Source organism: Bombus flavifrons, unplaced genomic scaffold (genome assembly GCF_040668555.2).
Source record: "Bombus flavifrons isolate JBK064 unplaced genomic scaffold, iyBomFlav1_principal scaffold0019, whole genome shotgun sequence".
In the NCBI taxonomy this organism is placed as follows: domain Eukaryota; kingdom Metazoa; phylum Arthropoda; class Insecta; order Hymenoptera; family Apidae; genus Bombus; species Bombus flavifrons.
The window spans coordinates 281740-295411 of NW_027184764.1; the positions used below are offsets into that span (position 1 = coordinate 281740).

Consider the following 13672-nt stretch of genomic DNA (forward strand, 5'->3'; position numbering starts at 1 on the left):
TGAACTAATCCGCGAGCTTTTGATGTTTTTATTTTTGGCAATAAAATTAAAAATACAAAATGAAATAAATAAAGTGCAGAAATCGAACAATACCCTATTGTGTAATTACAGCATAACATGTACAGCCTTTCCCTGTATCTTATTATTACATTCAATTGCATAATGATACCTAATTAAGAGAATTAGTTTCTTCCCTGTAGTGAATTTTCTAATAAAAATTATTTTAAAAAAAATTGTTTAATCCGTATATTTTATTTTTTACTTTTTTAGTCTTTATAGTTGTCGTCACAGTTGCCACATAAAAAAGTATTTTTTCAAATTTCACCTCTTATAAACCAACAATTATTTCCAATAGAAAATTGTCAAGTTTTTGAATTGTGCAAGCGTTTCAAATTTCTGCTTTTTACAGCTGTACGATAAATGAACGTTATTTAAGCTAAATGAAAACCGTCAAAAATATGACAACGTATTGCTATCTTTATCGACCGTGATAAATTTTAATGCACCGCGTTTTCTTTACAGACAATGAAAAATGTTTCTCTATTATTGGTGATTAACAGAAAGAACAATTTTTCTCCGAGAAGCTATTGTAATTGCGCTAATTTATGTGATTTTATAAATATTCAATGGACGCCGAGTGGCAATTCAATCTTCATTAGTGTGTCGATAATTCTTGCTAAAAATGGTTATGAGATGAAGTAATATCTCTTCGTGGATTACTCACTGAAAATTAATGATTAATGATAATTACACGACTGTACCTACTGTACGAGTAAAATCTAGCGATATTCTGTCGTTTCCCAATGATGCAAATGTACATCAATGTAATATAAATGATAAATATTTTCTCGAAATATGGGGACAAAAATATAGGAAAAAAAACAACATCATGGAACTAGCGAGAATGTGAGACAATTGAGAGATAGAGGTAAGATCAAACGAACCGACTTTCATGGTAGCCCAGTAACGTACGTAGCGGTGGATTTTAACGAAGCGATGAGATCCGAAAAGAACGAGTTATGGAAAACGGCTATGAATGATGAAATGAAATCGCACCATGAAAATAAGACGTGGATTCTTGTAGGAAAACCAAAAGATCAGAAGGTAGTTAGTAATAGGTTGGTTTTAACCAACCAACCTTAAGGAAGGTAAAGATAAATTCGGACAACTCGGAACGATAGAAAACGCGACTTTTAATAAAAGGGTGTTCACAGAAAGAAGGCATAGATTATAAGAAAACCTTTAGTCCCGTTGCTCGGATTAACGCAATTAGATTAATGCTGAGTATTGCAGCCAAAAATAAGCATTTAAAGCACTTAGCACCTTTTTCTTTCCCCGGACACTTAGCATTTAAATGATCCGCACTGCCACAACTGAAACGTCTTCTATAATCACTAATTGTTTGCCTCGACTGATTCCGCACTTCTGATCGTGTTCGATCACTCGCGGAGAGACGCGATCGCGAGGAAGCACGCCAACGGGAGTCGTAAATTGCCGTTACGATTAGATAATCGACGCCACGAAATGATCGATCCCCTATTTCGATTAGGATAATATAGGTGGTTTAATTGAATATGACACTGATATAATTAGTTATAAATCGCAGTTTATTCCAGCAACTTTGTAAAGAAGATAGTTGCGCTGGTGCGTATGTATAAGATAAGTAAGTGCCTGATCTACGGGTGTAAACCCGGTCAAAGGGTGTTGACTGCATGAAAGATGGAAGATCAGTGAAGTTCGGTGATGATGCTGTGGCGGAGGATAGCTAAGGATGGATGTGTCTAGCGCACGGGACTATCGGATTTGTCGGTGACGATTTTGGCTAAGAGAGTGAGGGAAATAGGCTTCGGTGTTAATTGGTTATTTGCTATGGTGGTGGGTGAGGAAGGATGCTAACCGCCCTCGAGATAAAGTCGCAAGTGGGAGGCCTCATACGTGAGAAAAATCAACTTTCCCTTGTCAAGCCGTAGTAGACAATAGTCGTTAAGAAGCGATAAAAAAAAGGACATTGGTTCGGTCTGAAGGACCTTAGCTAGCAAATTCGTGGGATTTATGACGGGTCCTTAAGACTATTGAGGGTACGCAGTACGGGTGAGCGGACATCTGGATTCGTCTGGCACGCGGCCTGGTCTAGCTAGAGGGTCGCCCGACGTAAGAGTTAAAATCCACCGGTAATTTTTCCGCTACGTACGTTACTGGGCTACCATAAAAGGCGGTTCGTTTGATCTTACCTCTATCTCTCAATTGTCTCACATTCTCGCTAGTTCCATGAGGTTGTCTTTTCTGTCCTATATTTTTGTCCCGATATTTCGAGAAAATATTTATCATTTATATTACATTGATGTACATTTGTATCACTTGAGAAACGACAGAACATCGCTAGATTTTACTCGTACGGTAGATACAGTCGTGTAATTGTCATTAATCGTTAATTTACCGTGATTAATTCTCGAAGAGATATTACTTCATCTCATAACCATTTTTATCAAGAATTATCGACATACTAATGAAGATTGAATTGCCACTCGACGTCCATTGAATAATTATAAAAGCACATAAATTAGCGCCATTGCAACAGCTTCTCAGAGAAAAATTGTTTTTTCTGTCAGTCACCAATAATTGAGAATCATTTTTCATTGTCTGTAAAGAAAACGCGCAGCATTAAAATTTATCGCGGTCGATGAAGATAGCAATTCGTTGTCATATTTTTGACGGTTCTTATTTAGCTTCTTTTTCTGTTTGCCTGCGCAATACTATTGAAGTTAAATAACGTTCATTTATCGTACAGCTGCAAAAAGCAGAAATTTGAAACGTTTGCTCATTTCAAAAACTTGACAGTTTTCTATTGGAGATAATTGTTGGTTTATCCGAGGTGAAATTTGAAAAAATACTTTTTTATGTGGCAACTGTGACGACAACTATAAAGACTAAAAAAGTAAAAAATAAAACATAAAGATTAAACAAATTTTTTTAAAAATAATTTTTGTTAGAGAATTCACTACAGGGAAGAAACTAATTCTCTTAATCATGTGTCATTATGCAATTGAATGTAATAATAAGATACAGAGAAAAGCTGTACATGTTAAGCTGTAATTACACATTAGGGTATTGTTCGATTGCTGCATTTTATTTATTTCATTTTGTATTTTTTATTTTATTGCCAAAAATAAAAACATCACAATCTCACGGATTAGTTCAATTCCATGATTTTCAGATGTAAATGGTACGATGCATTTTTTAGACGCGATTCGATGCAGTTTTTAATTCTCTATAGATGGGTATACAAGTACTTGACTTGAAAAATGATTAGTTTAAAAGATATCTTAAATTTAACTTTTTTTCTATTTTATTTTGTTTTATTCTTGTTCTTTTATTCTTTTTTTTTATTTTATTTTCCTTTCTTTATTCTCGTTTTTTTTATTTTGCACTGTACAATTTGTCCAGCTGAACATTAAATTTAATTTTGTATGTTGTAATTTGGACCAATCGCGGGGAGGTGCAATCGCGAGGAGAGACGTCAACGGGAGTCGTAAATTCCCGTTACGATTATACTAATCGACACCACGAGTTTATCGATCCCCTGATTTCCGTTAGGATAATAGGGGTGATTAAGTTAATATAACACTGTGATTCACAGAATTATAAAATATATATTTCCAACACTTAAACTACACTGTTGAGTAGATATAAATCGTCGATAACAACTTGTCTCACGAAGATGAGATAGATATGAATAGTAGTGCAAGGTTCGTACAGTCGAATTTCGTATGTTAGTGGACGGGAGAGTTAGATGCTAGACTTCGACGTTGTTTTTCTTACTACCTGTCGCCCTTAGGCTAGCACGGAAGAAAGCTCGGTGTGGGTGTGCCCTTTGCATGAAGAACGCGGATTCGTTATTCACGCTGTTCGTCAGGAAAAGTGAGGGCAACGATCCGCGATGACGATTGGTTGTGACCCATGCTGATACGTGAAGGAATGAGTCGGAAGCCTCCTACCGACGTGGTTCATGAATGACCTTGTACATGGGAAAACCCAGCATGTTTTAATAGATAGCTATTCGGTTTTTCCTAATGGGTGCGTACCCGCTTTCTCCGTGTTTTTAATTGCGCCTAATAAACTCAAGGACCTCTCTAAAAACCAGATGTGCGTGGAAAATATTTTTAGCCTTAAGAAATCTTTCAAGACAACGGATCGCCTGAAGACCCATGTTGACACAATACAAAGAAACAGACAAGTTATGGTGGGTCCTTAGGTTTATTGAGGGTCGAAATGACGTTACGCAGGCCGTCGGCTGCACGGTCGCGAGAGCTGCAGCGCCGATGTTTTAGGCGACGTAACATCCTCCCCCCGTTGAGAGGGCACCGATCAAATTCTGGCTGTGGAGTCAGGTGCGTCGTTTGTCCATTTCCTTCGCTCCGGGTGGGTGTTCGGATTCATCTGTTTCTGGTTGAATGGGTAAGGGGACCAATCTTTTGACACCACGGTCCAGGATACTCGTTGCCGTCTGCACGGTAGCGGTCCGTATGATTCCGTCGACTCCTGGATGGACCTTGATTACGCGGCCCAAAGGCCACTGCATAGATGGGACGTTATCCTCCCTGAGGATTACTACGGTGCCTTCACGGATGTCATGTTTTCCCTTGTCCCATTTGTTGCGGCGGGTCAGCTCGTTGAGGTACTCTCGATTCCATCTGCTCCAGAAGTACTGCTTGATCTGGTGGATGCGCTGCCAACTTGATAACCGGCCTGATGGAACTGTCCTGAAATCACGCTCCCGTAAACTCGTTAATGTATCACCGATTAGAAAGTGACCGGGAGTGAGGACAGGGGGATCTTTCGGATCGGATGAGATGGGAGTCAGTGGGCGTGAATTGAGAATTGCTTCAATCTCAATCTCAAGGGTGTTAAGGTGCTCAAAGGTCAAGAGCTCCGTGCCGACGACGCGGATGAGATGACGTTTGAACGATTTCACGGCGGCTTCCCATAAACCACCAAAATGTGGTGAGTTTGGGGGGTTGAAACGCCATTGTATCTGTCGGTCGGCGAGAAAATTCTGCACCTTTTCCTTGAGGTCGTCGAACTGCAGTAGGATTCGGAGTTCTTGCAATTCCCGATTAGCTCCGACGAAATTGGTGCCATTGTCGGTTAGGATGGTTGCGCAGTATCCTCGTCGGGAGATGAATCTGCGTAGAGCGGCCAGGAATGCGTCGGTAGTTAGATCGCTGACTAACTCGATGTGGACAGCTTTTGTTGCCAGACAGACGAATATGGCAGCGTATACCTTGACTTTACTGCGGTTGCGATTCCTTCTCTCTTTGATATAGAGCGGACCGCTGTAGTCGATTTCGACGTTCGTAAACGGGCGCGATTCGGTAATACGCGCCTCTGGTAAATCCCCCATCAAGTACTCTACTGGTGGAGGATTAGCTCTGCAGCAACGGACGCACCTTTTGATAGTGCGCCACACTTGGCTGCGGCCGTCGATCGGCCAATAGCGTAGTCTCACGGCGTATAGTGTAGCTTGTGTCCCTGTGTGGTGGTTGTTTCGATGTTCTTGGTTTATAATGATTTCGGTTATTGTCGATTTCGGCAAAATAATTGGATGCTTTTGCCTGAATGGGATAGCGGAGTTGGTTAGTCGTCCTCCGACGCGTAGTATCCCCTCTTCGTCGAGGAATGGATTTAGTGGCTGTAGTTTTCCTCCAACGTCCTTGCCTCGATCTTTCTGCAGTGTCCGAATTTCCGCCGCGAAGTGTCGGGATTGTCTGTTTATATCTCCATCGAAGACACCAAGTGACGACTCTTATTAGTCTTGTCCAGGACGAATATCTATGGAGGAGTGTATTATCGATGGTACTCGTTGTTAGGCATATCGTCTTCTTTCGTTCTGGGAGTTCTCCCAGCGGCGTGGGGATCGAGATCGGCCAGTTTTCCTCTTGTTATTTGAGCCATTCGGGTCCGTTTTTCCAGATGGTCGGGCGCAGAAATTCCTTGGGAGTCTGCCCGCGGGAGATGAGATCTGCTGGATTGTCGTTGGTGGGCACATGACGCCAATCGTCGATGTTTGTTTTCGTCTGGATCTCGGCTACGCGGTTCGCCACAAAGGTTTTCAATGTGTGTGGCGAGGACTTGATCCACTGAAGCACTATAGTAGAATCCGTCCAATACACAATGCGAGAAACATTTATAGTAAGGGACTTCTTTATCAAGGACATAAGTGAGGCGAGGAGTAATGCTCCGCTTAACTCGAGTCGTGGGATTGTCAACGATTTCAGTGGCGCGACCTTAGATCGAGCAGTGAGTATCTGAGTTTGTGTGTGTCCCTCCGGATTGGTACTGCGTAGATAGACACATGCTCCGTATGCCTTTTCAATGGCGTCGCAGAAGCCGTGTGACTGTATATGATTAGCTGCCTTGATTATGGTTTTACGAGGGAATCGAATATCATTAAGCAAGGGTAGTTGGATATGATATCGATCCCATTCAGTATGCAACTCTGCTGGTAGGGATTCATCCCAATCAAGTTTTAATGCCCAGACGCGTTGAAGCAATATTTTTGCTTTGACAATCACTGGCGCGAGCAAACCAAGTGGATCATAAATTCGGGCTGTCACGGAACTCATTGATCGTTTAGTGACACGAGTGATGGTCGCTGTGGGTTCAACTGAGTAAAGGATTGCGTTTTCCTGAGAATCCCAATAGATGCCTAAAGTTTTCAACGTCTGTGACTCGCCCAATTGTAGTCTTCTATTGGTATCTCTTTCTGATAGTCCTCGCAATATGTCCTTGTCATTGGATGCCCATTCCCGGATGTGTAAGCCGGCCGATCTGAGAAGGTCTGTGAGTTCGTGTATTACCGATAGTAATTCTTCCTTTGTGTCGGCTCCGGTGAGGGCGTCGTCGACATAGAAATCGCGCTGCACAACCGCTGCTGCTCGCAGGATTCGATGTCCTTCGTCATCTGCTAATTGTTTGAGGCATCGGAGGGCCAAGTATGGGGCAGCTGATAGTCCGAACGTCATGGTGTTAAGTTGATAGGTATCGACCTCCCCGTTGGAATTACGCCATAGAATCAGTTGATATTTACGATCTTCTGGGCGTACGAGGATTTGTCGATACATCTTCTCAATGTCACCCGTTAGAACATATTGATGGGACCGGAATCTCAATAGAATTTCAATTAGATCTTCCTGTAATTTAGGTCCTGTATGTAGAATGTCGTTGAGGGAGACTCCGATAGTGCTGATTGCTGATTCGTCGAAAACAACTCGGAGTTTCGTAGTATCACTCGATTCCTTTATCACGCCGTGATGAGGCAAATAATAACCGTTGGTTGTGGTAAGGTCAGGCGTGATCTTCGTCATGTGACCCAAGTCTAGATACTCTTGGATCGCCGCACTATACGCGGCTTCGAATTGCTTGTCGCGTTGGAATCGGCGATGGAGCGAGGCGAGTCTACTCATGGCAACGGACCTTGACGTCCCCAGCGTGGGAAGCTTCTCGTTGAATGGCAGGGCGACGACGTATCGCCCTTCCTTGTTGCGTTGGACATGGTTGCGGAAATGCTCCTCACATTGTAATTCCGCCTCTGAGAAATGCGTGGTAGGTGGTCCCTCATCGATTTCCCAAAAACGTGCGAGATCCGCTTGTATGTCGGTGGTGGTGACGTGAAAGGAGTGGATACCCGCGTGAGCTGGCGGGCTCCCCCCGATAACCCAACCGAATCGAGTCTTTTGCAAACACAACTCCGTATCGGTGGATTTGGGATATTTTGATCTGCCCGACGCAAAAGGATGCTAAGGTTGGTCCCGAACTTAATAATATGTCGATCGGGCCTGGTCGATGAAATGCTGGGTCGGTTAATCTTAGATTTTTGGGTAGCTGGATGACAGACCTATCGATTGGTTGATCTGGAACGACTGCCGATATTGTTGGGATTATTAAGAACGTTACTATACGTTCATATTTGCCATCCACAGAAACAATGGTGGCCGTGATCTGGCTCTTGGCAATTGTAGTCAAGTCATCGAGGGTGCCGATTGGAACCGAACATCTCCTTCGTTTCATACCGAGGGATTTTGCGAATTTCTCAGTCATGAAATTCATACTAGATCCGGTATCTAGCAAAGCTCTGGCTCGGATTGGTGAGGCCCTTTTGTCTAGCACATCGATCTGTGCTGTGACCAGTAGATCATGATGTAGTATGCCGTTTGGAGATGTATTTTCCAATACGGTCCACCTTTCTGTAGTCTGTTTAGCTAGTCAGTTTTGCTCTGGTTGGGACTTGGACAAGGTGTGTATGGCGGTGCCCTTGGTCCGTGGGGAGCTTGACTCAGGAACTTTCGAGTCTTTAGGAGCCGAATATGTATGCTTCCGGGAAGATTCTATGGGGGCTGGCAAACCCACGTTCCCGCAGCCAGGGAGGACCGTCGGGACAAGCGTCCCGCTTACGTGAGTCCTCTATGTACACCGCAAGGAAGGTTGCCGTGGTGTAAGACTAAGTCTTAACCACGGAGCCTTGGGTAGTAGCGCACCCACGATCCTGAAGCGAAGGGCGAGACCGTCGGGAGAGCCGCCGAGGTACATTTCCTCAACTCCCGCTTACGTGAGTCTCATCTGGGTCTGTCGAGGACGGTTAGCAGGATAGCCGTGCAGCAGAGACGTGGCGGTACATCCACAAAGAACAGTCCCACCATTGACTAAGAATGGTACCACGGGCGGCCGAGCGTTAGCCCTGAGGGTGTAGCGAGCCCTCGGCTCGGCCAATTATGGGTATGGACTCGTGGTGGCAGTGGTTGTGGCCAAATGCTGGCAAGAGGGCCGATTTAAGGGGGACATGGTTCCCCCGAAAGGCCTTCGGCGGGTGAGCAGCGTCCCACCTGCTCCGGATACCGTCCCGAGAAGACGGTAGGGCTCGGAAAAAGCCCCGTTTCACCTGAGACGAGTGAAAGCCCCTGCAGGCCTAACTAATCGAGGTAACATAGGTACTCGGTACCATGTGCGCTGGTTGGGCGTATCCCAACTCCGATGGCTCTGGGGATGCCCGGGCGCTGTATATGATTCTATATCTCAGGAAAGCACCCGACACCAGGAACCACACTACATGTCCGTCTCGACTTGTGATACGAACGCGACTTCGATGATCCAGGTGGGGATTGTCGCTTAGAAGATCGTTTGTGCGATGAACGACTGCCCGGCGACCGACCGCTCGATGAACGATTGCTCGACTACCGACCGCTCGATGACCGACCGCTAGACGACCGACTGCTTGACGACCGATTGCTGGACGACCGATTGCTGGACGATCGACCGCTAGATGACTGACTACTCGACGAACGTGAAATGATCTGCGTTTGCTCTCGGTGTAGGTAGGTGTTGTATCGTTGCCCGCAGATATGACACGAACTCGCTGTACACTGTGTCAGCGAATGTCCGCTGCCTAGGCAGTTTATACATAACGCTGCCCCTTTTACGATTTGAAAGCGTTCTACAGCCGATTTGGCTTTGAAGACCTTACAATGTCTGAGTACGTGGGGTCCGCTGCAGGTCGGGCACACTAATGTCTTGCTGGTTGTGGCAAAGGTTCGGCCACGCGGTATGTTTTGTCGATGACGATGTTGTTTGTGGGTTGACCTTTTAGTTTCCTTTGATTTAGAAAGGAGCTGATTACCGTTTGCCCGTGTTTTCAGAAAGTCCATCAGATGTTGATAGGAAGGCACGTCTTGGTTTGGCAACGTGCGTTGCAATTTACGCATGCTGGACGAAGGTAATTTCGACGCAAGCAACTCAATAATCACTACATCTGATGTTACAGGCTGTCCTAACTTTTCGAGCGCTTTCAAACTTACGCTGACGGTTTCCAGCAAGTCCTCAATGGCTTCTGGAGTTTCCCTTTTTATTTCGGGATAACTGCGCAGTAATTCCCAATGACGCATACAGATCCGGAGGGCACAATTAAATTTCTCCTTCAGTGTGTTGAGCGCGATGGGATAGTTGGCCTCTGTGAGTTCTAAGGATTGTATGCTCCGTGCGGCCCGTCCAGTTATAGATGAACGTAGATGTTGGAACTTTTGGACGTTTGTTAAGTTTTCATTCCGATCCACTGTGGATGAGAACGTGTCGTAGAAATAAGTCCAGTTCTCGAAGGCACCGTCGAATTGAGGCAAACGGACCTCTGGCAAAGTGATTGGTGTCGTCTCAGGTTTCACGCATGGATCGCGGGTCTTTGTTGGCGAAGGGGTTGTTGATGGTAGTCGGTCGAAGAGGTCCAGGATCTGTACTTCAATCTTATGATGCTCACGCAATAAAGAATCTGCACGAGCGATTTCCCCCTCATCTAACGCTTCTAATTCCTCTTGCACCGCGCTGATTTTTCGCCAATTTTCGTCGAACGAATTACGGCAAGCTATTAGGTAGTATTTGTCTACCCGTCCAGACGCTTCATATTCCTCGAGTTGACGCTTCGTGGTTGCAAATCGGCTGACTAAGGCACTTCGTCTACGCCGCAACGTGCTGATCGGTTCAGCTTGAGCCATATTTGAGTTCAATGGTAGGAACGAGTTTACCTTAATCAAATGGACGTTGATCTAGGAATCGGTAGCTACTCGTTACAGTGCGGTGTCGGCTCGCGTATGTGCTGAGCGAGGAAGGAGTTCCTTTCCGAGGGCAGCTCCTTTGGTTAGTTGCCTAAGTCGTTGGAATGTGGATTTCACGTGACACTGTATAGTCACTCGTCAGTGCACTTTTTAATGGCGCGAAATCCGGCTCGAAGGACCATGTAATTTCGACCAATCGCGGGGAGACGCAATCGCGAGGAGAGACGTCAACGGGAGTCGTAAATTCCCGTTACGATTATACTAGTCGACACCACGAGTTGATCGATCCCCTGATTTCCGTTAGGATAATAGGGGTGATTAAGTTTACATAACACTGTGATTCACAGAATTATAAAATATATATTTCCAACACTTAAACTACACTGTTGAGTAGATATAAATCGTCGATAACAACTTGTCGCACGAAGATGAGATAGATATGAATAGTAGAGCAAGGTTCGTACAGTCGAATTTCGTATGTTAGTGGACGGGAGAGTTGTTTTTCTTACTACCTGTCGCCCTTAGGCTAGCACGGAAGAAAGCTCGGTGTGGGTGTGCCCTTTGCATGAAGAACGCGGATTCGTTATTCACGCTGTTCGTCAGGAAAAGTGAGGGCAACGATCCGCGATGTCGATTGGTTGTGACCCATGCTGATACGTGAAGGAATGAGTCGGAAGCCTCCTACCGACGTGGTTCATGAATGACCTTGTACATGGGAAAACCCAGCCTGTTTTAATAGATAGCTATTCGGTTTTTCCTAATGGTTGCGTACCCGCTTTCTCCATGTTTTTAATTGCGCCTAATAAACCCAAGGACCTTTCTAAAAACCAGATGTGCGTCGAAAATATTTTTAGCCTTAAGAAATCTTTCAAGACAACGGATCGCCTGAAGACCCATATTGACACAATACAAAGAAACAGACAAGTTATGGTGGGTCCTTAGGTTTATTGAGGTATGAAATGACGTTACGCAGGCCGTCGGCTGCACGGTCGCGAGAGCTGCAGCGCCGATGTTTTAGGCGACGTAACATATATCTTGTGTGAATTCGAAGGAAGGATAAGAGAGAGTTAACAAGTTTCTAAGCTTTCAGTAGTTTTTATTCACTAACAGTCCTGACTAAGAATATACAATTCAGTACTAATATATACAGAAATATACAAATATCCACATAAAACTGTACATACAATCATGCGAACAAAAACATATATACAAAGCCATACATACAAAACTATACATACGTTGATTATTATACATAGGAAAAAAAGAGTGACAAGAGTACCGATTATTGGGGATCGAGGTATCCCAACTCCAGCCAGTATGCTGCCATATCTCTTGCGGATTCTCCCGGCTCTCGGTCCAGCAGCAACCTTGCAGTTATTGCTTCTCCCGGAGAAGGATCGATGTTGACTAGGCTCCCTGTCCGTCGCAACATGGTGAATCGGGTCACTCGATGTCTCTTCGCTTGGATCGGTTGTTATCGTACACCTGGCAGGACGATTTTTCTAGCCCACGGTGCCATTTTTGCCAAATTCCGTGGCAGCAGCCGTATTGAACTGAGACATTGCTCGCTTTCTAACCCCCAATCGATTAGAAACACGATGTAGCCAGTCATGGTCCGTTGTAAAAGGATGGCTCTTTCCCAAGCGCTAGCTTCCTTAAAATCTACTAGCACGGCGACTAGCATCCCTGCTCTTAAACTTTTCGCCTTCGGCAAGTACACCATGGTATGTTCCATCATCTCCAAATTGAGTGTTTTGGTTATCTTCGGACATCCAGCCAAACGAACCCACATGGTGGTAAGTGATTCGACTCGAACCACCCGGACAGGAACTCCTTCTCGGAACCGATCGTTTGTGCGTTGTGAAATCTCCATGTTTTACAAATCTTTGAAAAAATTTCGAATGTTAATGTTCGACTATACTGAGCTGCCTAGTTGACGTGTCTAGCACGGATGATGCTCTGGCTCCGCCGGGAATCGGACCTACTTTATATACCTGCAGCGCCGACCCTGAAGACTTACTCGGTCACCGCTTGAACTAAACGCACTTTTTCGTTTGTCTTGTTTCACACTTTTCTTGTCCTCGCAATATTTTATAACAATGTTAACAGTAAATACAGGCAGAATATATAGTATATTTTTGATACACAAGTGTCAGATATCAATTATTGTTTTCCGTTAAAATAAATATACCATAATTAGATGCTCTTTTTAACATTCCGATCCGCATTCTTACAATATTTTACAATTTTTGACCTGAGAATGTCGCTAGAAAATCGAAAACGAACAATTTGAAAAGCACTAGCACGCTTCAATGTGAAAATTATGACGTGGGTGTATGTGCTTTGCCCTGCTTTAAAATATATCACATTCAATTGTATTATTAATTATTAATGTAAATTATTAATGTTCAGGAATATGCATCATATCCCTAAGAAAAATTATCATTTATTTATCCAATGTGCTTGCGTAGAGAACAGCATTATCCGTCACATATTGCAGTGCTGTATCGTTTACGCGTAATTCGCGTCAAACCCTGCCATACGAAGGAACATCCCTGCTCAAAATTCAATCGTACCGAAGACGGTAAATCGATCCTTTGCAAGTTTTCTTCAAAGAGATACGCGATACGACTTGTTGGATTGAAGGGTTTCTTTTCTTCTTTCATTTCTCCTCCTTTCTTTCTATTTGCTCCTTTGTTTCTCTTTGGTCGTCACTAGTTTTCGTTTTAGTGGCGAAGAGAAATAGTTGGAACGAATTTGATTTGCGGAGTTTAAACTCGGCTCTTCGCTGATATCCGATTCGTAGTTTGGTGATTGACAATTATTGGAGTGGTGAACAACGCGTTGTATTTCATGTATTTTACGGAAGACTGCTTTATAAATTCGATATATACGAAATTCCCATAACCCCTCGTATCGAATAGATGGAATTTTATATATAGTTCAATTTTCTTACTTGTATAAATACGAAAGTTTTTATTTTGGTACTTTGTCTTCTCTGGATTATGAATTAGTCCGAAACTCTTTCCGACAACTTCCTCTCGCGAAATAAAATATTCCTTGCTATAGAAAATCGT

General features: G+C 43.9%; 2 protein-coding genes across 2 annotated transcripts; both read right to left on the bottom strand.

The window, feature by feature from the left end:
- Window positions 1-4384: 4384 nt before the first annotated feature.
- Window positions 4385-5401, bottom strand: LOC138189225 (uncharacterized). The gene has a single exon (XM_069131358.1). The coding sequence runs from the start codon at window positions 5399-5401 to the stop codon at window positions 4385-4387; it is 1017 nt and encodes a 338-aa protein (XP_068987459.1).
- A 538-nt stretch (window positions 5402-5939) lies between these two features.
- On the bottom strand, window positions 5940-10535 carry LOC138189226 (uncharacterized). The gene is made up of 3 exons (XM_069131360.1): window positions 9518-10535; window positions 7895-8177; window positions 5940-7776 (listed from the first exon to the last, which is right to left on the bottom strand). Exons 1-3 carry the CDS (start codon window positions 10533-10535, stop codon window positions 5940-5942), a joined length of 3138 nt encoding a protein of 1045 aa, XP_068987461.1.
- Window positions 10536-13672: the final 3137 nt, after the last annotated feature.

Excerpts from the sequence above, each read along its gene's own strand:
- LOC138189225 (XM_069131358.1), bottom strand. The coding sequence starts at position 5,401 with ATGGGGGATTTACCAGAGGCGCGTATTACCGAATCGCGCCCGTTTACG.
- LOC138189226 (XM_069131360.1), bottom strand. The coding sequence starts at position 10,535 with ATGGCTCAAGCTGAACCGATCAGCACGTTGCGGCGTAGACGAAGTGCC. Across the intron at positions 8,178-9,517 it reads ACCCCACGTACTCAGACATT|CACAGATCGATGTGCTAGAC; the intron begins GTAAGGTCTTCA and ends TACTGGTCACAG. Across the intron at positions 7,777-7,894 it reads CCAGATCAACCAATCGATAG|ATCAAAATATCCCAAATCCA; the intron begins GTCTGTCATCCA and ends TGCGTCGGGCAG.